The sequence below is a fragment of the Podarcis melisellensis genome, assembly GCF_964234715.1.
Source record: "Podarcis melisellensis genome assembly, chromosome: 18".
Taxonomy (NCBI): Eukaryota; Metazoa; Chordata; class Lepidosauria; order Squamata; family Lacertidae; genus Podarcis; species Podarcis melisellensis.
Genome location: NC_138536.1, coordinates 9,861,217 through 9,887,813, shown reverse-complemented (window position 1 = coordinate 9,887,813; position 26,597 = coordinate 9,861,217). Strand labels below are relative to the sequence as shown.

Sequence of the window (26,597 nt, the reverse complement as noted above, 5' to 3'; positions counted from 1 at the left end):
CTGTGCATATAAAGTTCTAGCTGCTGTGGTTGCATACATGAATAACCCAGTCAGCTTTCTCGGGACCTTTAATTATTAAATTTATATAGGAGCCTTCACTGGATTGTTACAGGTTGAATTGCTATAAGAATAAGTATATAGTAAGCTTTCTACTAATCTGGAGAGATGAAAGTCTAAGTAGGATGCAATCTTAGCTAATGAATCTAAATGCTTTATCAGAGGCTGTTCTGTCAATTATTTTCACTTCCCATCTGATCTTGTTGTTGTTGTTTAGTCGTTTAGTCGTGTCCAACTCTTCGTGACCCCATGGACCAGAGCACGCCAGACACCCCTGTCTTCTGATCTGATCTTGGTTTTGCTCTATAAATGGGGGTCTGAATGGGAGGAACCTGAGTTGGAGGAGGAGGCCTCTCGCTCTTCCTTCCTGACTGAGCATAAGATGCCTCCTTTTAAAAGGTTTGGCAGGCAGGGAATACAACTATTTGGCATCGTCTCATTTCTCCCCTCCAATGATGAACTTTTTGCTTGCTCACTCGTAATCTGGTGATCCACTCAACATCAGTGCACATCAGTGCACAAGGTCTCAGATCCAGGCAATGTAATCTGAAATGTGATTTCCCAAATTTTAGAATTCGAATAATCTCTCAACCACAAATTAAGACCAATTTAATACCAATTGGTTCCCTTCCCTCTGTTAAGAGGCATGCAAGGTTTCTTCTTACTGCTGATTTATTTTCCTAGTTATTTCTAATTCACATGCCGTTCCTTTCCGTTAACCTTATATTACAATAGGTTTGGGTTGTGTTGTTTTTTTTAAAAAAATCTTATCATCCTTAACAATCAGCTGTCAACTTGACAATTCCTGCACGTAAATTATTTTACCATTTGCAACATCTACAAGTGAGCTTACTCCACAATTTTTTTAAAAATCCACAATAAATCAGTAATTATCGGGGGGCCCGCTAGGGGCGCCTTGGAAGATGGCTGACAATACCATCTATCCAGCTTGCATGAGGTAATTAGAGGCTGATTATGGGGAGTAAAATCAGTCTCCCTCATCTTCCCAGGGAAGGGGAAGATGCTGCCCTTGCCCGGATGCCATAAATCACCCCCAAGTTCGGATGAAGGAGGGGGTGAGAGGCACTGGGCGGAAAGTCCTCGAACAGGCTTGGAGCTCCCTGAAGCTGCTTTCAGGAGCGAATTGGTTGCATTGCTTAAAAAGAAGAAAAAATCGGAGAAGTAAACGCACATCCTTCAAGAGAGATCAGGAGTGTATTTATCTGCTAATAATTTTACCACTGAGATGAAGAAGATCAGGACGGCAGGAATAGAGATAACATCAGAGAATCGCAGACATGTTGGTAGGTGGAACAGAATGGAAAGGGGGGGAAAGACTTTTTTACTTTTTTATGTGATTAATTTAATAACCCTCCACCTTAAAGAACCGTCTCTGTTTTTATCTGCTAATAATTTATGAAGAAGATCGGGATGGAAGGAACAGAGATAACATCAGAGAATTGCAGACATGTTGGTAGGTGGAATGGAACGGAAAGGGGGGGCAAGACTTTCTACTTTTTCATGTGATTAATTTAACAACCCTCCCCCTTAAAGAATCGTCTCAACGACTAAGTTGCAAGAGGGGTTAAAAATGAACTGTGTGGGAGGAAAATAATATGAATTAAAGGTTTTATTCTGTGAAAGATTTGGAAAAGAAAAGAGGCTCTCTCTGTGACACAGCAAGAAATGTGACTTGATATGGACAGGCAGACCTTCGCTGCATGATATATGGTCTTAGGGAGGAAGAGCCGTGGGTTGGTTATCAATTTGGGATTGTAAATTTGAAAGGCTATTACCCTCCTGGAGGACTAATTTACGATGCAGTGGGTCTGGAAAGTTAATGAGCGGACATTTAGACTGTATTTCATCGGAGGCAAGATCACGATGTCTGCTTGAATGAAGGCCTGGACTATTGGATTTCTGTGAGAGATCTACGAGAGAGCATTACAAAGCCCACACAGAGATATAAACAAGATTGTTTCTTTCAATCCACTTGTGGAGAGAACTCAGTGACAGAAAAGGAAAATGAGTAACGACAAAGAGTTGAGAAGATGGGACTGAAAACATCATTGTAAACATGAAAGCAGCAGAAATATAGATGATTGGACTCTGGCCGATCGCGAAGCATGGGTATCCCCCACAAAAATTTATAATTTGGAAAACATTTGGACTTTATGATGTGTATTGATACAATTTGGACAAATTGGTATGATATGTTTAATTTGGTAAATGGAAACTTAATAAAAATTATTTTAAAAAATCAAAAAAATCAGTAATTATCATTTCTAAAATAAATTACTTCCCATCCTTCTGCATGAATGAAAGCCCAATAGTTCATTTTTACTAAGCGTTTCCCCTTTTCTTCTTAATTGCATAGTCCATTCAATCAGATTCTGTCCAAAATTCTTAAATTCTCAGTTTAGACCTGAAATAAATTGTGTCTTGTCTAAAGACCTCTGGTTTCTATCTTTTCTTTGAGCATCCCAAATTGCCCTCCTATCTCAGCTGCTGTTGAAAGAGACAGTGGAAGAGGACTGGAAGAAATTCAAAACATATCTTAAAAACTGTTGTAAAATTGAGGAGTGTTAAGATGTCAAGGGGTAAGAAGTAGAGAATTACAGCTGTAACTAATAAGTTTAAGGAAATCTAATGAAAGGGAACTAATAGACAAATTGACCAAAGGGTTGCTAAAGAATCGCGGAATAAGGATGCAGCGAAAGGGAGGTATGGGGAAGTCGGAGGAAAGAAGGTGTATGAAATTAAGGTTATGAAATTATATATGTTTAATGTTGTGTATGTTTTTGTTTTGTGTTGTGTTTGTTTTTTATTATGTGTTTGAAAAATGAATAAAAATTATTTTTTTAAAAAAATGAAAGAAGGAGTGATGGTTGTAGCTGTTATTGGACGGTCAAGACCTCATTGGTCAACCTGATATGGTCATTTCTCTGAGCACCCCAACTTTTCTCTGAGCACCCCAACTCCCCCTCCTATCTCAGCTGCTGTGGAAAGAAGGAGTGGTGGTTGCAGCTGTTATTGGACGGTCAAGACATCATTGGTCAACCTGACATGGTCACTTTGCAGTGGTTGTTCAAGGAAAAGCATAATAAGCATCTCCTAGCCTTCTCCCTCTGTGATTCCCCCTACCTTGTTGAATTTCTTGTTCCACTCAATGGCTTCTGGGTTAATGGTGAACTTTATGCCAGCAGTTGTCTCTCTCCTTATATTCCCAATTTTCACAAGGTCACAAGACTTATTGGGAGACATCACCCAGTTCACAATATTTTGAAGTCCGCTGGCAGCTCTCAGTTCTCATCCAAGCACAGCCTGCCCCTGGAAGTATTCAGACACCGGATTTTTCTCAAGAAAGGGTGAAGCTGGAATGGCAGGGAAAAGCACCAGCATTAAGAAACCATGAAGCTAAGATGTCCTATTCACTTTGTCCTCTTATGATTTGGGCACTGCGTGTATCTCATGTAGACTAGAATTCCTATTCAGGCTTTTTTTGTAATACATTAAAGCATTTATATAGAGTGCATATAAAATAACAAGGAGCTTTACAGATTAAGGTTAATACAAAAGACAGGTTAATACATTCTTAAAATCCACAAAAGCCATAGATACTCAAAATGTCCTAAAAGTCAGTGTTCATGAACGTGCTTGCGAACAATCACATTGAAACTAGCAGAGAGAGCACAATTTCCGCAGGAGTCCCCTTTAGCTCTAGTGAAGTTTATCCCACAACACAGGGTTCATTGCAGAGAAGGCCTTCACAGACCCTGCAATCCTCACCTGAGGCCCTTTTTTGTGTGGCACCTCTATGAAAGATCTGGAGGGTGGCGGATAGAGAATTCACCTTTTTTTCAGAACCAAAGCCATCTGTTGTACGAAGTGACTTAATATGGATATCCAATGAATTATCATTAAGAACAACAACAAAAAGTAGAGATATGACCAAGGACACTTTCGGATCATATCCAATTACTACTTGAATTAAAAGATGAAAAAACACATCATTCAGGTGGAGACGAAACGATGGACTTCTTGCTAACCAAACAATTTTACTTAAAGCTGAAAAAGCTTTGAAAGATTATTTTGAGTTCAACTTAAATCAAGGAATGGATCTGAAGGTTATCTGGGACGCAAGTAAGGCAGTAATGTGGGCTTTTTCATTCAAGAAAATGCTTTCTAAAAGAAGATGAGAGAACAAAAAAATCCCAGACCTGCTGGAAGAGCTGATTGAAAATGAAAATAATTGGTGCTGGTAAATCAAGAAACTGAATAGAAGATTAAAATGCTACGGCAGAATTTTTTTGAATTTGCCAACCGGCCAGGCAAACTGCTGGCGTGGCAGCTAAAGAAGAAGCAGGCCATGAACTTAATAAAAAAACTAAATATAGAAGGGAAAATAACCCAAAAGGTATAAGAAAGCAATATGTAAGGTATTATTAAGAACTGTATCAAGTCAGTAAAGAGAACATAAATAATATTGAAGAATATTTAAAGCAGAATAACCTCCCAAAAATTGTAAAAGAGAAACTCAGTTCATTAAATGCATCTATGACCATGATGGAGCTACAACAGGCAATTATTCAAAATGGGAAAAACTCCAAGGCCAGATGGGCTATCAGCAAAGTACTAAAGAAACTACAAGATTATCTGGCACAACCACTAAAAGATGTAATGAACGAAATATTAAATATAGGGAAAGTGCCAGATGCTTGGAAAGATGCTTACATTATAGGGATTCTGAAACAAAATACGTATCTATTATCATTCAAAAATTTTAGGCCCATCTCTCTATTAAATAATGACTACAAACTGTTTGCAGACATATTGGCAAACCACATTAATTCCATAGAGGAATCAACGCAATTTATTCTGATAGTAAATAATGTAATAACAGAAAAATGCAAAATAATGAAAGGGACAAGACAGGGATGTCCCCTGTCACCACTATTGTTGATTTTAGTTTTAGAGACCCTGGCCAGAAGTATAAGATCAGATGAAGAAATAAAAGGGAAAACAGTAGGTTACAAAGCATATAACCTTAAGGCATTTATACCCCGCCCATCTGGTATAACCTTGTGGTAACTGTAGAAGACCCTGTGGCTAGCAGGGTCTTGGAGCAGATTCTAAAGTTTGGAGAAGTAGCAGGCTTTAAACTAAATAAAAGTAAAAACAGCTAAGAACATAAATATTTTTAAGGATAACTATAGAAGAGCTAGGAGAGCAATAAAGAAAAAGAATGAATGTGGAAGAATGAATTTAGCACAATTGGGAAGGGTATCATTAATCATTAATCATTAATGGGACGCAGGTGGCGCTGTGGGTTAAAGCCTCAGCGCCTAGGACTTGCCGATCGAAAGGTCGGCAGTTCGAATCCCTGCGGCGGGGTGCGCTCCCGCTGCTCGGTCCCAGCGTCTGCCAACCTAGCAGTTCGAAAGCACCTCCGGGTGCAAGTAGATAAATAGGGACCGCTTACCAGCGGGAAGGTAAACGGCGTTTCCGTGTGCAGCTCTGGCTCGTCAGAGCAGCGATGTCACGCTGGCCACGTGACCCGGAAGTGTCTCCGGACAGCGCTGGCCCCTGGCCTCTTGAGTGAGATGGGCGCACAACCCCAGAGTCTGTCAAGACTGGCCCGTACGGGCAGGGGTACCTTTACCTTTACCTTTATCATTAACCAAAATGAATGTATTGCCAAGAATGCTATTTCAAACAATACCCTTGATCAGCAATCCAGGACACTTCAAAGAATGGCAGAAAGATATTACAAAATTTATCTGGCAAGGGAAGAAGCCAAGAATAAAATATAATTTGCTGATAGATTCTAAAGACAAAAGGAGATTCTCCCTACTAGATTTAAGACTATATTATGAGGCATCCTGTTTATGCTGGCTAAGGGAAGGGATGTTATTTTTTAAAAAAGCCTGATGTTTTAGAAGGTCATGACAATAGATATGCTTGGCATGCATGTTGGTGGTATGAGAAGGTTAAAGTACATAGAGCTTTCTTAAATCATGTTGTAAGAGTCCTGCAGCTGGATCCCACCATGGACTCTCCTTCCTTGGAGGTTTTTAAGCAGAGGTTGGATGCCCATCTCTAATGGATGCTTTAGTTGAGATTCCTGCATTGGAGAGAGTTCCCCCAGGAAAAAAAAGCCCGCGGTTATAAATAGTAAAATTATTATTATGGAAAGGGATGTTCCTATTTTCATCGGAGAAATGCTGGGGAGTAGGCTACTATTACTAAGACTAACAATGATATTTTACAGGTCTCTCCACAGTCGAAATCAGCATCTGCGTGGATTGCTGTTTTCAAAAAGGGGAAGGGTATACATGCCATGGTCAGATCCAGCTCCTTCTTTGGTCTTTGTGAGTAAAGTTCAGGCCAAACTTCCAACTCTCCCAAACACACCCCTTGACTTCTGTCCAACATGTTTTTCTCCAGCTCTGCACCTGCTACTTGAACCATTCAAGACTTCAGAGAGTTATTGTGGTGAAACTTATTCCAATCAAAATTATAGTCATCTCATCTTCTGAAAGCTCAGGAGATATTTCTGGAGATTACATCAGCCTCAGAAAGTAGCATGGCAATATTAATTGTGCTGTGTCTGGGAAAGAAAAAGTTAGTGCAGATAATATATTCTGTGATGCAGACAGACTGAGTCAAGCTGTAGAACTGGCAAAAGAGGGGTGTGCCTGCCTTAGGCTTCCTAGCTCTGAAGGTAGAGTTGAAAACCACCCAGATTGGGAAAGCCCACCCAGTCTGGTCTTGCAAGAGTCTTTGGGTTCTTCTGCTTTAGCTCCTTGGCAGGTAAGAGGAGGAGGAGGCAGAGCCAGAATGAGATTCCTGCTCCTTCTGTTGCAGCTTTTGCTGCTCATGATGCCCTTTGGAGCCTGCGGGAACCACAAGGCGAAATGCCCCTTGGATCTGGTCAGGGATCAAATGGATGCTCGCAATTACTACCGGCCTGGACACTTTCTCATCAGTGGGATCATATCTCCAAAACGTTTATATGAAGAAACTCCATACAACTTTTCTCAGACACCCTTCGCCAGGACTGAAGTGTATGTACTTCACAGTTTCATGGTCCTCCAGTCCTTCTAGTGGCTCCTATTTATCAAGGAAATAGCCCCTTTCTCACGGCTGGGGAGACAAGGGCTGATGTTGCAGGACTATCCTGCCCTGACCATTGGGAGCTGGGAGGGTCTAGTAAAATATTCCACCCAAACCTCTCCTATTTCCATGTTCTCTGGGTCTTCCTTAGTGAAACACTCTCCTACCTTTGATTCTGTGTTGCTTTTAGAAGAATGCAAGAATCTGGTCAGGGTTCAAAAGGATGCACTGAATTTTCCCACCTGCAGGATGCCATGAAACTCAGGCAATTTCCCAGGCTCAAAGGTTTCATTCAATATTATTCCATTTGGACAATTCAGAAACTGTCGTTAACGAATGTTACAGTTTTACAAATGGAATTTTAATATCCTCTAGGTGACTTTTGGTGGCTGAAGAGCTGGAAAGATGTGCTTTAATTGAAATGATGAAAAAAATAATATGAATCAGGAGACTTCCCTGTTCGCGGAGTCAGGTCTCTATAATGTGAAAACGGATTATTCCTTTTTTCACATACACAACTGGTCTCATTTCTAAGTAGTGAGATGTTTGATATTTCTTCACTTGGAATCCATAGGTACCTGTTTCCTATCCCAGAGGGAGGCATGAAACTCTAGCAATTTCCAAGCTGCCAAAATTATTTTATGTTTATTCTATTTGGATCATTTGTGAACAACCTTAGCACAGTTCTCTTGACACAATACCACAGGAGACCTACAGCCCACCATGGGCTACATTAAAGGTTTCCTCCTCCAATCTCAGCACTTTTGCCTTTCTTTCACTGTTTTTTAAAAAATAAAAGCGTTTTAAGAAACTCTTGAAAATGGGTGGATTTTTATGGGTGAAAGCAGGAAAGATATGCTTCAAATAAAATGGTTATATAAAATAACCAGGGGGTGTCCTCACTGGTGAAGTCACTGATCCAAACATGGCAAAATTATAATTTTACCACACACTCAAACCTGAAAGCCATCAGGCCTCATTTGTATCTAAAAGGGAACTGATGTATTTGGTGCTTTTCCTCCTTCAATAAAATTGTCTCTCATCTAGCTATACTCTAGACCCTTAGAAGAAACCAAAGACCACTGCAGCAAAAGCCGCTCTGGAGCCACTTCCCACTATAACACACATTTTGAGGGGTGCCTTCATTTCTTACTCATAGAATCACAGTAGAAAAGAATCAGAGTTGTAGAGATGGAAGGGACCCAGAGGAATCTCACCTGAAGCATCCATGACACATGGTCACCCTCGGAGGGAGTCTGTTCCACTGTTAAACAGCTCTGTGTGCTGTTTGCATCAAAGCTCCTGTCATGGAGCAGTGGTCTCCAAATTTTTGTTCTATGCAAGACAGGAAAAGGTTTGATATTAATGTAAAAGGATAAATCATATGAATATCAGTTTCACTCTTTTTAAAGGATTCATTTATTGCAGGGAGGCAACTAGGTTCTACTGGCACATGTTGTCTTTCCTGTTCACCATCCAAGAGATCAACCAGGATCTCAGGCTCTTACCCAACATTACTCTTGGCTACAACATCTATGAAAACTATTTCGATGCAAGGATGACTTCGGACGCCATGCTAGAGCTGCTTGCAGGCAGTGGATGCAATATTCCCAATTATCACTGTGGAGAACAGAATCGCCTGCTGGCTGTTCTTGAAGGAGGCAATACTGTCATCTCAAGAGTGATTTCAGCATTGTCAGGCATCTACAAAATCCCACAGGTAAGTAGTGGGAGAGCATGGAAGCACAGAGAATTTCAACTGCATAAAATTCTACTTTCTTTCTGGAGAGATCAAGTGGGGATATTTTTAAAAATGGGAAAATCCTGAGCTATGGATCCAACATTCCTTTTTCAAAACTGAGCCTTCACTAACTTGACACCTCCAGATGTTTCTGACTAAAACTCCCATCAGCCTCAGCCAGCAGAGATTTAGATAGATATCAGTCATTTCAAATAATTAAATATCTGTTATGCTGAAATAAAATAAAATTGCTGATTTTTTGCTTTCCTTCCTAGATCAGTTATAGCTTCAATGTCCAGGTTCTTGAAGGTACCACCCTGTTCCCTTTTGTCTACCGGATGACTCCCAAAGAGGAAAGTCAGTACCAGGGGATTATTGAATTGCTCCTGCATTTTGGATGGACGTGGATTGGCCTCTGCACTCCAGACAATGACAGTGGAGAAAGATTTGAGAGCGCTGTGAAACCTCTGATGCTCAGCAAAGGGATCTGCATTGCTTTATCTAAAAGAGTACCAGAAAAAGATCTATATCAATTTATCAGGCCTGGGGAACCTTTTTCCCTATGGAGACAAGTTGGGGTATTTGTTACCTATATAACCAATGCACTGGATATCACACCACTCATGGTAATACACAAACTATATGTGAAGGAAATAGGGGCGAAAGTTTGGATCACAACAGCTTCGCTAGAAATCAGAATTGGCTTTTACTTCCCTCCAAATGTATTCCAGCACCTCCATGGTTCTCTGTCCTTTGCAATTCAGACTGGAATAAGGAGCAGCAAAGGTGACAAATATAAATTGCAGACCAATCTTGAGGATTATTTCAATCAAGCATTTCAGAGTTCATATTCAAAGCATCTCTTGGCTGTGAAAGGCAGGATAAGATGCAGAGAGGAGGAGAAACTGCAGCCATTGCCCCAAGAGGAGCGTGACAGAGTCCTGTCTTATGACAGCTATGGCACTTACATCAATGTTCAGGCTGTGGCTCAGGCCTTGCATGCTTCGCTTTCATCTAGATCCCAGAGGAGGCTGATGGTGGAGGAAGGAGAGCAATGGGGACCTCAAAGGCTACAGCCGTGGCAGGTATTTCCTTCCCCTTTTTGCAACCTGCAGTCCACACCAGGGGCGCCGACTTATAAAAAATATTGGGGGGGCCCATACCGGGGTCCTGCCCCGGGAAGTTTTCTAAATTTTAGATGGAAATTAGTGAGTTTTAAAGTTTTTAAAAAGTATTTTAGAGTCATATGATCAACATTAGAACCCCAAAAACTCGACTCTCTATAACTCCACACTCCGGGAAACTCGACAAGCCTGAAACACTTTTTGGCTTTGAAAAAAGAAACAAAACATAAACACGCACGGTATTTTCGTAAAAAGCTAATTTAATTTACAGTAACAATTATGCTTATAGACTATTACAGAGCAGTGAATTTATAGCTCTGAAAAGACTGAAATGATATTTAAATAAATCCTAAACTATCATTAAAAGAATAAAACATAAAATATTGCTGTCGCACAGTAATAGCGCTTTGATTAATAAGTGAAATAGCTAATTTAAGCTTACTTTAAATAAGGCTGAGGGTTCATTAAATAAAAATAATATCTCAAAGTTAATGCTTTAATACAGTTAATAAAGTTAATACAGTATGCCTAATACTGTATGTAAATACTGTAATACTGTATGTAAATAACGGGCTTTAATTGGGTCTTACACCCTAAAAATATTTAAGTATTTGAAAATAACTAATACAGTACTATAGTAATATATAAATACAGTACTAAACTAGTACTAATATTTCGAAACTGAAAATTTAACATTCTGTATGTATTTAATTCTCTATTTTATAAAGATTTTAAATATCTGACAGTGAGTTTGGAGTAGCCCAATGCAAAAATTCTGAGGATCCATGTGGATCCATGCTTTGTAACCACGTTTTTGCACCACTGTGACCCTAGGCAACAGTGGGTGCGTGATTTTTTTGGTGCAAGATGTAGCCATGGACATGCTATGTGATCTGATGGTGAATTTGGGGTGACCCAATGCAAAAATCCTGAGGATCCATGTGGATCCGTGCTTTGTAACCACGTTTTTGCACCATTGTGGCCCCAGGCCACAGTGGGTGCGTGATTTTTTTGGTGCAGGCTGTAGCCATGGACATGCTATGTTATCTGATGGTGAATTTGGGGTGACCCAATGCAAAAATCCTGAGGATCCATGTGGATCCGTGCTTTGTAACCACGTTTTTGCACCATTGTGGCCCCAGGCCACAGTGGGTGCGTGATTTTTTTGGTGCAGGCTGTAGCCATGGACATGCTATGTTATCTGATGGTGAATTTGGGGTGACCCAGTGCAAAGATCCTGTGGATCCATGCTTTGTAACCATGTTTTTGCACCATTGAAGCCCCAGGCAACAGTGGGTGGGTGTTTTTTTTTTGGTACAGACTGTAGCCATGGACATGTAATGTGATCTGATGGTGAATTTGGGGTGACCCAATGCAAAAATCCTTAGGATCCATGTGGATCCGTGCTTTGTCACCACGTTTTAAATGGGGAGGGAAGGAAAAACACAGAAGGGACAAGAAGCACAAGAGGGGTGTGCGGAGAAGCAGCTGGCTAAGAATGCAGGAGAGGGGTATAACGGGGTGGGGGGAGGAAAGGAAGGCAAAAGTCGTCCCCCCCAAGCCAGCCCTCTCTCTCTCTCTCTCTCTCTCTCTCCCCCTGCACGCAGTGTGACTAGGAAAGAATTAGGAGTCGATCCTTTCCTTAACCCTCTGCTTGCCAGGAGGGCAGGGGATTCCCTGCTCTTTGTTGAGTTTGAGCAAACGCAGCAACAGAAGCGGGTGGGCAGTAAGACCCTGAGGCAGAATGCAGGAAAGCATTCTGCCTTCCCTCGCCCGACCGACCGACAGATCTTATTTTTCCCTGATTTTTGCCGCTGCGCTCCGGCTCCAGGGACCACACATTCGCTCAATAATTTTCTTAAATTATTGGGGGGGCTGAGCTGTAAAATATCATAGTTACTATTAGTATTAGTAACATACCACCCAACATTTCTCTGATGAAAATAGAACCATCCCATTCCATAACGATAATTTTACTGTTTATACCAAGGGCTTTTTTCAGGGGGGAACTCCTCAGAACTCAGTTTTGGCACCTCTCAGGTGGGTGCCATTGCCATTCTCAGAGGGAGGTGTTCATGGTGAGTTCCGGCACCTTCTTTTCTAGAAAAATAGCATTGTTTATACCCCACACATCTTTTTGGGTTGCCTCAACACTCTGGGCAGCTCCCAACATAAAGAAATTCATACTCAAATAAAAAAAAATAAAGAATTCCCAATATAGGCTTGGACGCCTTGTAGGTTGGATAACTCCACATCTGCTAACATTTCTCCAATGAAAATAGGGACATTCTAAGGAAAAGTGGGGAATTTCAGGATCAAATGAAAAACTGTCTCTAATTCAGGGACATCCCTGGAAAATTGGGGCACTTGCTGGGTCTGTTGTAATACAAATAGCTGAATAGGAATTCCAGTCTACATCGGTGGAGGAAGATTGGAAGAAATTCAAAGACTATTTACAGAAACATTGTAAAATTAATGAATGTTAGAAGGATGTTGGAATGAAGTTATGTGGTTTTAGCAGAAATGCTATAAAGGATTAGGAAAAAATAGATTGTTAATTGGTGAAAGGAGGGAAAGTAAAGTTACATTATATTAAGATAAATTACAGGACAATAAATTGGAAAAGATGGAAAGGATTTGCTGAAATAGTTAACCGAACTAGAATACAAAAAAGGGAGGTGTGAGGAGGTCAAGGAAATAAGCAAATGAAAGATAAGTTATGGGAAGATTCACTGTGTTTTTTAATGGATTTTATTTTTCTTTTTTTCTTTTTCTTTTTCTTTCTTTCTTTTTTTTCCTTATTGTGATGTGTAGTTTTGTTTTTGGTTAATATGGTGTTTTTACTCTTTCTTTTTGTAACTCTTAAAACGTTAATAATTTTTTTTTAAAAAAAAAGGAATTCCAGTCTACATGAGATACACGCAGCCCCAAATCATAAGAGGCTGAAGTGAGTAGGACTGAGATATTCATCTTGGCTTCAAGGTTTCTCAATGCTGGTGCTTTCTCTTGTCATTCCAGCTTCACCCTTTCTTAAGAGAAATCCGGTGTCTGAATACTTCCAGAGGCAGGCTGTGCTTGAATGAGAACTGGAAGCTGCCAGGAGACTTCAATATTATGAACTGGGCGATCTATCCCAATAAGTCTCGTGACCTTGTGAAAATTGGGAATATAAGGAGAGAGACGTCTGCTGGCATAAAGTTCACCATTAACCCAGAAGCCATTGAGTGGCCTAAGGAATTCAACAAGGTAGGGGGAATCACAGAGGGAGAAGGCGAGGAGATGCTTATTATGTTTTTCCTTAAACAACCGCTGAAAAATGACCATATCAGGTTGCCCAATGGTGTCTTGACCGTCAATAACAGCTGCAAGCACCACTCCTTCTTTCCACAGCAGCTGAGATAGGAGGGGAATTTGGGGTGCTCAAAGAAAGGAGAGAGCCCAGAGGTCCTCAGAGAAGACACCAGAATCTTCAACTGAAAGGACTACATAGATAAGAAGAAAAGGGAAAGCCCCTAATAAAAGTGAACTATTGGGATTTCATACATGCAGAAGGAAGGAAAGTAATTTATTTTAGAAATGATAATTACTCATTTATTGTGGATTTGTGTAGTCAGTTCACTTCTAGATGTTGCAAATGTTAAACTATTGTATCTGCAGGAATTGAGAAGTGCACAGCTGTTGTTGAAGGATGAGAAGTTAAAAAATAACAAACCCTAATGTAATATAAAGTTAATGTTAAGGAATGGCATATGTACTAGAAATAACTAGGAAATTCATCAGCGATAAGAGGAAACCCTGCATGCCTCAAGAACAGAGTGAGGGAAACCAATACATGGAAAAGTCATATTAAATTTATTAAGCAGGGAAACAGGTAAATGGAGAAGAGGAAACAGAGTTCTGTGGTGCAAACCTCAGTTGTCCTGAACAAATTATGAAGAACAAGATATTCTGGTCATAGCAATGGCCAGTGGGGGGGTTGAAAGGACCCTGATGAGGGGTCAAAGGCTGCATTCCAGAGATCCATTTGAATTCACTCTATGTGTGAATTAAGGTAAAGGCAAAGGGACCCCCGACCATTAGGTCCAGTCGTGACCGACTCTGGGGTCATATTATTGGCCGAGGGAGCCGGTGTACAGCTTCTGGGTCATGTGGCCAGCATGACTAAGCCACTTCTGGCGAACCAGAGCAGCGCACGGAAACACCGTTTACCTTCCCGTTTACCTATTTATCTACTTGCACTTGTACATCTTCCCCAGTCTTGCCGGGGTGATGTACCAACGATACATCATTTTCTCCATATTTTCTCGGAGGGCAGCACATGCTGTGAACTTCATATCTCTCTTCCAAAGTTTTACCCATCTGTCATATTCCAGGTTATATCCAAGGTCTCTGGCCCATTTGACCATGACTCCTTTCACTTCTTCATCTTTAGTTTCCCAGTCCAACAGTTGGTTATACATTTTGGATAGAAGTTTAGTATTACTTTCTAAGATTTCCACCTGGTATTTGGACTTTTTTTCACTCATCCCTGTTTTTTTATGGTCATACCACAGTGCATTAATTTGATGAAATTGTATCCATCCATCTAATTTATCTTTCAACTCTTCATATGGTCTAATTTTCCATCCCCTTTCTGATTTAACTAGGAGATCTTCATATGTCCATCTTTCACCTTCCAAATTTAATTTTTTAGTTGTTAATATATCAATTGGTGAGAGCCACCAGGGTGTATCTCTTTCAATAAGCTTTTTATTCCTATTCCAGACTTGAAGTAGCGAACCTCTAATGATGTGATTAGAGAAGCCTTTGTGGACTTTGTCATGCCACAGATAGGCATGCCAGCCAAATCTGATGTTGAAGCCCTCTAGGTCTAGTAAATCTGTGTTTTTTAAAGTGGCCCATTCCTTTATCCAACAGAGGCAGGCAGCTTCATAGTAGAGCTTTAAATTCGGAACTGCAAACCCCCCCTTTCTCTTAGGTCCGTGAGGAGTTTAAATTTACCGGTAATTCTTGCCCTTTTCCCTTGCCATATGAATTTAGCTAAGATTTTTTGCCAATTCTTAAAGCATGCCGTACCTCTAATCACCGGGATGTTCTGGAATAAAAATAATAATCTTGGAAGAATACTCATCTTAATTGTGGCCATCCTTCCAGTCCAGGATAGTTTCAACCTATTCCAAATATCTAGGTCTTTCTTAATTTCTTTCCAGACCTTGGGGTAATTATCTTCTACTAAATTTATGTTTTTCGGGGAGATCCATATTCCCAGGTATTTTACCCTTTTCGCCACTTTATTTTTTTTAATATAATATTTATTAAAGTTTTTCAATATGCATACATAATTGGTTCACAATAGAATATCTGTCATAACATATTTTCACAACTTCTCTGGACTTCCTCTCATCTCCCGCTCCCATTTTCATCATAAGAAAAGAAATTTTCCAGCAAATTATCCTCTTATTCACATTATATGCCCTCAAACTTAATTTATAATCTGATAGTTCCCAAATGGTTCACATTTTCTTAATCTCACTTGTCTTCCTCATTCTATCTAATTTAGTGGTGCCCAATTCTTTATGATTTAGCAGCCTGCTTAACATTCAGTCAAATTACAATGTTTTTGTAAATAAATCTTAAATTTCTTCCAGTCTTCTTCCATCCTCTCTTCTCCCAGGTCTCGAATTCTGCCTGTCATCTCGGCCAGTTCCATGTAATCTATCAGTTGCATCTGCCAGTCTTCCAGTGTGGGGAAATCTTGAGTTTTCCAATGCTTCGCTAGGAGTATCCTTGCTGCTGTTGTTGCATACATAAAAAAGGTTCGGTCCTTCTTTACGACCCCTTGGCCGACAATGCCCAGGAGGAAGGCCTCTGGTTTCTTAGTGAAGGTATACTTAAATACCTTTTTCAGTTCATTATATATCATTTCCCAGAAGGCCTTCACTTTAGGGCATGTCCACCAGAGGTGAAAGAATGCTCCTTCACTTTCTTTACACTTCCAACATTTATTATCAGACAGGTGGTATATTTTTGCCAGTTTGACTGGGGTCATGTACCATCTGTAAATCATTTTCATTATATTTTCTTTCAAAGCATTACATGCAGTAAAGTTCAACCCAGTAGTCCACAGCCTTTCCCAGTCCTCAAACATGATGTTATACCCAATATCCTGCGCCCACCTTATCATAGCAGATTTAACCATTTCATCTTGAGTGTTCCATTTTAGCAGCAAGTTATACATTCTAGAAAGTACCTTAGTCTTTGGTTCTAACAGTTCTGTTTCTAATTTCGATTTCTCCACCTGGAACCCTAACTTCTTGTCATTTTTTAAAATTTCTTTGATCTGAGCGTAATGTAACCAGTCTTGCACTTTATCCTTCAATTTCTCCTGACTCTGCAATTTCCAATTGTCTCCATCTTTTTCTAGTATCTCCCAATATTTTGGCCAATTGGCCTCCATATTGGGTGTTTTTCGGGCCTTAGCTTCCATAGGTGAAAGCCACCTTGGAGTTTTGTTTTCCAATAAGTCTTTGTATCTTGTCCAGACATTAAACACTGCCTTTCTGACAATATGGTTCTTAAAGGCCTTATTGATCTTAACCTTGTCATACCATAAATATGCATGCCATCCAAAAGCATTGTTAAACCCTTCCAAATCCAACACGTCAGTGTCTTCGAGAAGTAGCCAGTCTTTTAGCCAGCAGAAAGCTGCGGCCTCATAATATAACTTTAAGTCCGGCAGGGCAAAGCCCCCTCTTTCTTTCGCATCAGTTAATATCTTAAACTTAATTCTGGGCTTTTTGCCCTGCCAGACAAACTTAGAGTTATCTCTCTGCCACTTCCGGAAGCACTCTGTCTTGTCCACAATCTGAAGTGTTTGAAACAAGAACAACATCTTTGGCAATACATTCATCTTGATAGCAGCAATTCGGCCTAACAAAGAAAGTTTCAATTTGGTCCAACTATCTAAGTCTCTCTTAATTTCTGACCAACATTTTTCATAATTATCTTTAAATAGACTCAGATTTTTTGCTGTTATGTTTACCCCTAGGTACTTTACTTTTTTAACCACATTTAGTTCTGTCTCTCTCTGAAACCGTTCTGACTCTGTATCTGTCAAGTTCTTTTCCAATACCTTAGTTTTCTGTTTGTTTAGTTTAAATCCCGCCACCCGACCAAAGTCTTGAATCAATTGTAATACTCTTTTCGTACTAGATTCTGGCTCCTGCAGGGTCAAAACTAGGTCATCTGCAAAGGCTTTAAGTTTATATTGTTTCGCTCCGACCTGAATTCCTTTCACCAACCGGTCCCCTCTAATCATGTTCAGGAGCACCTCCAGAACCGAAATAAATAGCAAAGGGGAGATAGGGCAGCCTTGTCGTGTTCCTTTTTCAATTTTAAACTCTTCGGTAACCACATTATTGACTATCAATTTAGCTTTTTGCTCTGAATATATCGCCTCAATCCCATTCTCAAAACCCAGTCCCACCTCCATTTCTTTTAAATTACCCTTCATAAATTTCCAGGAAATATTATCAAAGGCCTTCTCCGCGTCTATAAAAATTAAGACTGCTTTTGTATTTATATCTGTTTGCAAAAGTTCCAAGATATCAATAATGTTCCTTGTATTGGCAAACAGATGTCTACCTGGGAGAAAGCCTGCCTGGTCCTTGTGGATTACTTCATTTAGAACTTTTTAAAATCTGCTTGCCAAAATGTCTGCAAATATTTTGTAATCCACATTCAAAAGAGAGATGGGACGATAATTCTTAAGTTGTGTCTTTTCAGCTTCCGATTTTGGTATCAATGTGATAAAAGCTTCCTTCCACGACTCCGGCGCCTTCTTCCCCTCCATGATTTCATTGCTAACCTCCATAAGTGGTTGTATCAAATAGTCTTTTAGTGTTTTATAATACTTGGAGGTCAGCCCATCTGGCCCTGGAGATTTGCCCAGTTGCATGTTCTGAATGGCTTGTTCAATCTCTTGCTGTGTTATTCTAGAGTTCAGGGTTGTTCTATGTTCTTGTGAGAGTTTTGGTAGTCCATTTCCCCCCCAAAATTGCTTAATCTCTGCCTCATCTTGTGGCCCTTGAGTATAAAGTTTTTTGAAATATCTCTGAAAAGACTTTCTAATGTCCACAGGGTTCTGAATGTTCCTTCCATCAATTTCCAAGTTTGTAACTGTATTTAATTTTTGTCTTCTCTTCAACTGGCAAGCTAGCAGTTTTCCACATTTGTTCGCCGACTCAAACGTTTTTTGTTTCATTAATTTGACCTTCCACTCTATTTCTTGGTTTATCAGTTTAGAATATTGTGCTTGATGTAGTTTAATTTCTCTCAGGGTCGCCTGTGATTTCGGATTTGACCTTAACTTCTTCTCTAATTCCTTTATTTTGTCCAAAATCTTGTCTTTCTTCTCATTTTGTATCCTTTTCTTTACAGCATTCTGTTGTATCAAGAACCCTCTCATCACCGCTTTGCTTGCGTCCCAGATGGTCCTTTTTTCCACAGTAATGTTCATATTTATCTCAAAGTAGTCCTTCAAAGCTTTTTGGGCCTTCTTAATGATTTCCTGATCTCTAAATAAGTTGTCATTCATTTCCCATCTAAAGGAGCCGGTTGGTAGTAGTGTCATATCCATCTTTATAGCATTATGGTCGGAGCAGGTCTTTGCGCAGATTTCCACCTTTCTGGCCTTAGGTGCCAGACCTCTAGATATCCAAATTTGGTCGATTCTTGTCCAAGTCAGCTGGGCTTCAGAGAAGAATGTTCCCTCTCTTCCCAAGGGGTTCTTTGTCCTCCAGATGTCAATCAAATCCATATTGTCTGTCATTTCAAAAAAGGTTTTTGGTAGTCTGCCGTCTTTTGTAACATTTTGATTCTGTGACTTATCCATGTAGGTTGAAACAACCCCATTCATGTCTCCCATCATGATGATGTTGTCATAGTCCAGAAAATCCAGCATGGTCTCATGCAACTTCTTGTAGAATTCCGATTTCCCTTCATTTGGTCCATAAATTCCTAATATCAGAAGCTTCTCTCCTTGATGCTGTATTTCAATTGCCAAAATTCGTCCATGTTCGTCCTTGAATAAGAATTTAGATGACAGGCTCTCTTTTGCGTATATCACCACCCCTCTTTTCTTTACTTTGTCCGAAGAGATAAATTCTTGGCCAAGTCTTTTGTTTATTAATACTTTCCTGTGGAGCCTAGTCACGTGTGTTTCTTGCAAGCAAATAATGTCCAATTGTTCTTTTTTCAATATGTGAAATATTTTTTTCCTTTTTTCTGGAATGTTACAGCCATTAATGTTCCAGCTCAAAAGTTGCAGAGACATCCTGAATAAGTCTGGTTATTTTTCTGGGGGTGGTGCTTTGTTCGATGGATCTTCTGGTTTCGAAGGTGCAGGTACTGCCAGTGCTCCAGGCCCAAAAGGGGAATCAATTCCTTTTTGAAGGTCCTCTTCGTATGTAGACAGAAATTTATCTCTCTCTTCCAGTGTTCTAATTTTAACTTTCTTCCCTCTGAAGGTGAAGGAAAGTCCTTGGGGAAATTCCCACCTAAAAACAATTGAGTTGCACCTTAGTAGTCTAGCTAGTTCAGAATAGGCGGATCTAAGATCCAACAGCTGTTTAGGGATATCTTTGTAAATTTCAATTCTTCTGTCCAGAATGTCCAGTGACTTCCCGTAGTGTAGGCCCAAAATCTTGTCCCTTTCCTCCTTTGATCTCAATGTTATCAAACAGTCTCTGAGCTTCTCCTTTCTTGCAAGCCTTCCAAGCCTGAAAGCTGAAACAATTTTAAAGTCCTTTTCCTCCAAATTCCAAAATTTGGAAAATTCTTTAGTCAGGAACTCAGCTAGGTTGCTTTCTTCTGCCTCTGGTACCGACCTGATCCTAAGGTTACTCTCCCGATTCCGCAGTTCAATCATAGAAAGATAGGTCTGGTGTTCACTTACTTGTTTGCCGAGTGGTCTTACCTCTTGTTCTAAATTTTCAAGCTTTTGACTAGTGTCCTCAGCCAATTTCCGATTCTCTACTGTGGCCTCCTTCAACTCTCCAATTGCTTGCACGTTCTGTGCTACTTGTCCTGTTAATATGTTTAAACTTTCTGTGTTCTGATCAATTTTAGCTGTTTGCTCATCAACCTTCTTTTCCAAAGACTCCAATTTTTCAAAAATCTTCTCTAAGATATTAGCAGATGTTCCTGAGGCCATGTCCTCTAGTTGTAGTTGCTCAGTCTCTCCCTCCCTTATCTGTGGCAGTGAGGCTGCTTCTTCCTCTGAAGGCAAAGTCGGTACAGATGATCTACGTGTCTGCAAGGCTGATGTTAAAGTTGTTATAGTTGTTTGTCTAGCTCTTCCCCTTCTTCTTGTGCCACTCATTCCAGTGTTATCTAGGAGTCAAGGTCAAGCTGAGTTGTTCCCATGGGAAAACAGAAGCCAGAGAAAATCCAAAGCCGGAGGAAGGGAAAGAGAAAGTAAAGTGATGCCGCTGTTATAAATCCCCAATCCTCTAGAGGGAGCATAAAATGTCTTTAGGGAAGAGTCCAATTCTGTTAAAGTTAAAAATCAAATTTTATATCCAGGAACCTTCAATAGCAGATATTAAGCAGAGTCAATGTTGGCAGCCACATTGTTTCTAGCAGTGCACACTGGTGTTGCAAATGATGTTTCAAAGTTTCAAGTCAAGCACCCTCAGATAAGTGCAGGCTCTGATACACAATAGCAAAATCTGTAAAACTGACAGTCTCTCAGTCTCTCAGGCAGCTCCAATCCCTGGGTTTCTCATTTAAATTGTAATTCCAATAGAAGAATGTTGCCACAGCTCAAATAAAAGGCAAGTTCATAAGCTTTAAGTCCTTACTTTGCTTAAGAAGTTCAATGGGTGCTCAAATCTGTCATTTAAAAGAGATCCGTTCTACGCCTCCACTCCTCCAGCTCTTTGCTTTCAAGTTCAATAGCAGCGGAAGGCGGACTTCCTTTTTCCACGTCTCTCCGCTTTCAGCCAAATTCACTATTTTAGTCCCAAATTTTTAGTAGTCAGTCTTTACTCACGGGTTGTAGCTTTCTTTCAAATCAGTAGTTTGCAGGAAAAAAGGTCAGCGCTCACCAGCAGCAGCAGCGCGGCTTCACTCCTCAGATCGCGAAACGGCTCACAGCGCCGCAACCCCCTCCACGTTCCGGAGCCCCTTACGGGGTTCCTTCAACGATTTGGGGGTCGCTTCTGGCGCCCACCGAGCCTCAAGACCGCATGCTCTTGCTGCCTGCGGGTTTCCAAGATGGGTCTCCGCTTCGCCGTAGCGGACGACCCTTTTCCGCGGAGCTTCCCCTTCAGTATTAGAAGAGGACCGCCATTGCCGTTCGCGCCGCCTCCTTTTCGCCACTTTAATACCTGTTTTTTGCTCCAGCTGGTTTTTTGCATCTTCAGCCAGATTCTTTGTTAAGATTTTAGTTTTTTTCTTGTTTAACTTAAACCCAGACAGTTTACCGAATTCCTCTAACAGCTCTAAGGCATTACTGGCACTTTCTATTGGGTCCTCTTAAGACAGTACCAAATCTGCGGCGTAAGCCTTTAATTTATATTCTTTTTCTCCAATTCTTATCCCTCTTATTTTTGATGTTTCCCTTATTTTATTTGCGATTATTTCCAAAACCATAATAAATAGAAAGGGAGACAGTGGACATCCCTGTCTTGTGCCTTTCGCAATGATAAAAGAACTGGAAAGATTGTTGTTAATAATCAGCTTAGCCCTTTGGCCTGAATATATTGCTTTTGCCTTCCAAGAAAGGTCCTTCTATTCCTACTATTTTCATACATTGTAATAGAAATTTCCAAGAAACATTATCGAAGGCCTTTTCGGCATCGATGAAAATTAGCGCCGCCGGAATGTCTATCCTAAGATCTAAATACTCAATAATGTTTAATATTTGCCGTACATTATCTTTCAATTGCCTGTTAGGGAGGAATCCCGCTTGGTCTTTATGAATTGATTTAGTTAAGTACTTCTTGAGTCTGTTCGCTAAAATATCTGCAAAGATTTTATAATCACTGTTAAGCAGCGATATCGGCCTATAATTTCTTATATCTGTTTTTTCAGTATCCGTTTTTGGTATTAGTGTAATGTGTGCCTCTTTCCATGAGTCGGGGATCTTCCCTCCTTGCAAAATATCATTAATAACATCACTAAGCACCGGAGCAAGATATTCCCCTAAGATCTTATAATACTTTGAAGACAATCCATCCGGTCCAGGTGTTTTCCCAGGTTTCATCTTCTTAATAACCTCCTTAATCTCATCCGTTGTAATCCTCTTATTTAGTTGTGCTCTTTCTTCGTCAGTTAAGTATTCCCCTCTGCATTTTTCCAAGTATTTTTCTATTTCTGCATTATCTTCCTCTCCTTTTTCATACAACTTTTCATAAAATTGGAGAAACTTTTTTTCTATTTCATCTGGGTCTTCTATTATCGTGTCTTCCAATATTATTTTATTAATCACATTTCACTTTTTGCTTTTTCTTAATTGCCACGCCAATAGCCTCCCCGTTTTATTTGCTGATTCAAAATATTTTTGCTTCATGGATTTAATTCTCCATTCTACTTCTTGGTTTAGTAATGCTGAATATTGTGATTGCAACATTTTAGATTCTAGGCTCTATGGTTTAACCCACAGTGCCACCCACATCCCTATGAGTGAATTACATACCCAGAAATACTCCTAACTGTTCCTCTTTGTGGCACCTTCTTGTCCTTCTGGTTAGGCTGTACCTCGTTCCAGGTGTACAGAAAGATGTCGACCTGGATATGCCAAGGTGGTTCTAGAAGGAAAGCCCATTTGCTGCTATGCTTGTGCTCGGTGTGCGGAAGGGACCTTCTCCGCCCAGGAAGGTGGGTGACTCCAAGGGGGAAGGTATTCCTATTGAGAGTAAACACAGGGCAGAAATCCAGTCTCTTAAACTTTTTGTGAGGCTTCTGCAGACATTGTTGAATGTGGCTCCTTCCTCAACTTCTTTAGGATTAATCACCTTCATTACATCCTGGAAGAGAGTTGAAAGGAATGATGATAAGGAAGACATCTCTAGGATTTCTTCAAAACGTAATCGAGTTCAGATCATTAGGGATGTAAGTGATGCTGCAGCCACTCTTATTCTCTTCCCCAGATGCAGAACATTGCACCAAATGCTCAGAAGATCACAATTCAAACAAGGACAGAGATCAATGTGTCCCCAAGATTACCACCTTCCTGACTTATGGAGAATATTTGGGAATGGTGTTAGCTTCCGTTGCCCTCTTCTTGTCCTTAACAGCAGGCATTGTGTTGGGAATCTTCATTAAATACAAGGAAACTCCCATAGTCAAAGCCAACAACCGGGACCTCTCCTACATCCTGCTCGTCTCCCTCCTGCTTTCCTTTTTGTCCTCCTTCCTCTTCATCGGGCGCCCAAGGAAAGAGACCTGCCTTCTCCGACAAACGGCCTTCAGCATCATCTTCTCAGTTGCTGTTTCTTCTGTCTTGGCAAAGACCATCACAGTGGTGCTGGCCTTCCTGGCCACAAAGCCCGGGAACAGGGTGAGGAGATGGCTGGGCAAGAGTCTGGCCAACTCCATTGTCATCTCCTGTTCTGGGGGGCAAGTTCTCATCTGCACCATCTGGCTGGCCTCTTCTCCTCCATTCCCAGAGTCCGACATGCGCTCCCAGGTGGAAGAGATCATCCTGCAATGCAACGAAGGGTCTGTGGCCATGTTTTACGTTGCCCTCGGCTACCTGGGCTTCTTGGCTGCCACCTGCTTCACGGTGGCTTTCCTAGCCAGGAAACTGCCTGGCTCCTTCAACGAAGCCAAGCTGATCACCTTCAGCATGCTGGTCTTCTGCAGTGTTTGGGTCTCTTTTGTGCCCACCTACCTGAGCACCAAGGGCAAGTACATGGTGGCCGTGCAGATCTTCTCTATGTTGGCCTCCAGTGCTGGGCTTCTGGGCTGCATCTTCCTTCCCAAGTGCTACATTATTGTGCTGAGGCCTGATCTGAACACAAAGGAGCACCTGACAACAAGGAATTAAGGGGGCATTTGATTCTTAAAATATTCCATGTTCCTGATGTCCAGAAGTGCCTAAAGGAAACACAGCTACTCATCTATGTTGCTTATTCTCCATCTCTGAAAGAGATTGTGTTCCTTCTTAGCCTGGGTTTTAGGAAGTCCTGTTGACATGAACAGTAAGATGGGAGGAAATGTTTTGCTATCTTGCTTTGTCAATGACTACAATGAGTCCTGGTCTACTGCCCTTAATTTGTAAACTATTATCTTTTAATAATTTTGTGTTTGGGGAACTTATATTTATCTCACAACCAGATAGGCTGGAGGGAGAGAGGAGTTAGGTTTTTGAGTCTGTTTGCTTTGTCATGACTACCTATTAACCACATCAATTCTGATATTCAACAATACTGATTGGTTATGCCAGTTCTATGTATTCAATTTTCTATGCGCCATTTCCCGCATTTATGTGCTGTCATTCATAAGCTCACTTCACATCATTTTGTTCTCCTAAGCTTTGTATATCAATAAACTGAGAACTTCATTTAAAACATCTTCTGTAGTCTGTTGTTTTAATTTCTGTATTGTGTAAGCTCTGCTCCCTGTTCCAAAGAGTAGCAACTGACCTTAGTCAAGCCTTGACTGGGATCCAATGAATTTTATTGCATTGGCCAGGGTTAGGAATAGGGTTAGGGGCGAGGCAAGCGGGTAGAGAGGGGAGAGGGAACTCCGGGGCTCACGGGAGTGGCAGGCCGCCTACGCCAATCTGGACAAGTCATTGTGAAAGGAGGCGGGGAGAGTAGATCTGGGGAAAAGATTCCCGCAGTGGAAAGCGGGGAGAGGTGGGGCGGGGTTTAGTGGGGAGTGGTCACGCCCACTGGGCAGGGCAAGGCAAAATGGGAGGAGCCTCTGGCTTGACTTATTTCATTATTATTACTAATATTAATTAGTAATAAAATATTAATTTGAGGGAATATATATTATATTATATTATATTATATTATATTATATTATATTATATTATATTATATTATATTATATTATATTATATTATATTATATTATATTATATTATATTATATTATATTATATTATATTATATTATATTATTATTGGGACACTGTGGGTTAAACCATAGAACCTACAGCTTGCCGATCAGAAGGTCGGCAGTTTGAATCCCTCTGATGGGGTTGCTCAGTCCCTGCTCCTGCCAACCTTGCAATTCAAAAGCACATCAAAGTGCAAGTAGATAAATAGGTTCCGCTCCAGGTACCTAACTGGGAAGGTTAACAGCATTTACGTGCGCTGCTCTGGTTCGCCAGAATGACCATGACCCAGAAGCTGGACACCGGCTCCCTCAGCCAGTAAAGCAAGATGAGAGCCACAACTCCAGAATTGGCCACGACTGGACCTAATGGTCAGGGGTCCCTATACTTTTACATATTATATTACATTATATTATATTATATTATATTATATTATATTATATTATATTATATTATATTATATTATATTATATTATATTATATTACATATTGCTGTATTTTCCCATGTAGAACATGCCCCCGTGTATAACTCCCCCTATTTTTGGGGACTCAAAATGAAGAAATTGGGGGATCCCATTTTACTCGTCTTATACACGGAAAAGTACGATATGTTATGTTATGTTATGTGTCATGTCATGTCATGTCATGTCATGTTATTACGTTATTATACAAGGTGATTCATAATGAAGTATACAGTTTCAACACACCATAAAAGAGAATATAATATATTTCATGTTACCTGTGACAGAATTGTAGGGGAATGTTTAAAGTATTTTAGAAACAGTCACAGATGTTCTATGTGTGCACCCTTTGTCACACAACACACATCACAATCGAAAATACCGTTGCACAGCAAACTCCGTTTTGCTCAGTTCAAGAACACAAAACGCCTTCTCCACTGCAGACGCAGCCATTTCGCCTGACTAGTCACATGACACGCGCACTATCACCTCCATCACTTCCCTCAGTCGCGGGACACAAACTGTACGAGTACATCTGCCTCATGGTTCACAGCTGTGGTCCGTGTCAGCGCCTGTCTTACAGGATCTGGAAACTGTATATTTCATTATGAATTACCCGTATTATATTATTTTGGTGTCCAATCACTGCATTACTATAGGATACTGTCAGGGAACTGCCATCTAAAGCGCCGGGGGCGCAAAGGCTCACTGAGGTTGAGAGAGGAGTAGCAGCGGAAGAGGGAACCAGTAGAGGGCGAGCAAGAACTCCAAGGGAAAGTGAGTCGGAGGGATGGCTCAGAGACGCTTCCAGCGAAAACAGTGGGGAGGTCTCAGGACCTCCTATAGGGACACCCACACCTCGCCGGAAACTGTCACGCCGAGAGGCCAGACGACGTGTTTCCGTTAAAGAGCTTTTATGTTGGAAACGATTCCGAAAGCAGCCACTTTCGGATTCTACTAGTGATTGACGCAGCCATGCTGGAGGGGCTCCGTCACAGGCAGAGGTTTGAAAACCTGATCAAACTCTG

At 40.7% G+C, this 26,597-nt stretch overlaps 2 protein-coding genes and 1 long non-coding RNA gene across 4 annotated transcripts in view; 1 reads left to right on the top strand and 2 right to left on the bottom strand.

Annotated features, from left to right (window-relative positions):
• LOC309360943 (uncharacterized protein) overlaps positions 1 to 8,508 on the bottom strand; it is a 49,931-nt gene extending 41,423 nt beyond the window's left edge. Inside the window, exon 1 of the mRNA XM_081895948.1 lies at positions 8,391 to 8,508. Within this exon, the coding sequence (XP_081752074.1) occupies positions 8,391 to 8,403 (13 nt within the window). The 5' untranslated portion in view covers positions 8,404 to 8,508. The remainder of the gene's footprint in view (positions 1 to 8,390) is intronic.
• The window catches only part of LOC309360977 (vomeronasal type-2 receptor 26-like), a 34,578-nt gene extending 10,089 nt beyond the window's left edge, over positions 1 to 24,489 (top strand). The window contains exons 2-7 of the mRNA XM_081895988.1: positions 6,329 to 7,124; positions 8,602 to 8,893; positions 9,190 to 9,999; positions 13,057 to 13,284; positions 22,794 to 22,920; positions 23,193 to 24,489. Coding sequence (XP_081752114.1) covers positions 6,898 to 7,124; positions 8,602 to 8,893; positions 9,190 to 9,999; positions 13,057 to 13,284; positions 22,794 to 22,920; positions 23,193 to 24,091 — 2,583 coding nt within the window. The 5' untranslated portion in view covers positions 6,329 to 6,897 and the 3' untranslated portion in view covers positions 24,092 to 24,489. The remainder of the gene's footprint in view (positions 1 to 6,328; positions 7,125 to 8,601; positions 8,894 to 9,189; positions 10,000 to 13,056; positions 13,285 to 22,793; positions 22,921 to 23,192) is intronic.
• Positions 13,059 to 26,597, bottom strand: part of LOC309361010 — a 51,463-nt gene continuing 37,924 nt past the window's right edge. Inside the window, exons 7-8 of one of the 2 annotated variants that reach the window (XR_014164285.1) lie at positions 22,801 to 22,948; positions 13,059 to 13,188 (exon numbers count right to left, since the gene is read on the bottom strand). This is a non-coding gene — a long non-coding RNA (uncharacterized lncRNA). Of the gene's footprint in view, positions 13,189 to 22,800; positions 22,949 to 25,770; positions 26,156 to 26,597 lie in introns of those variants that run through there. The other variant, XR_014164286.1, reaches the window with a different exon arrangement.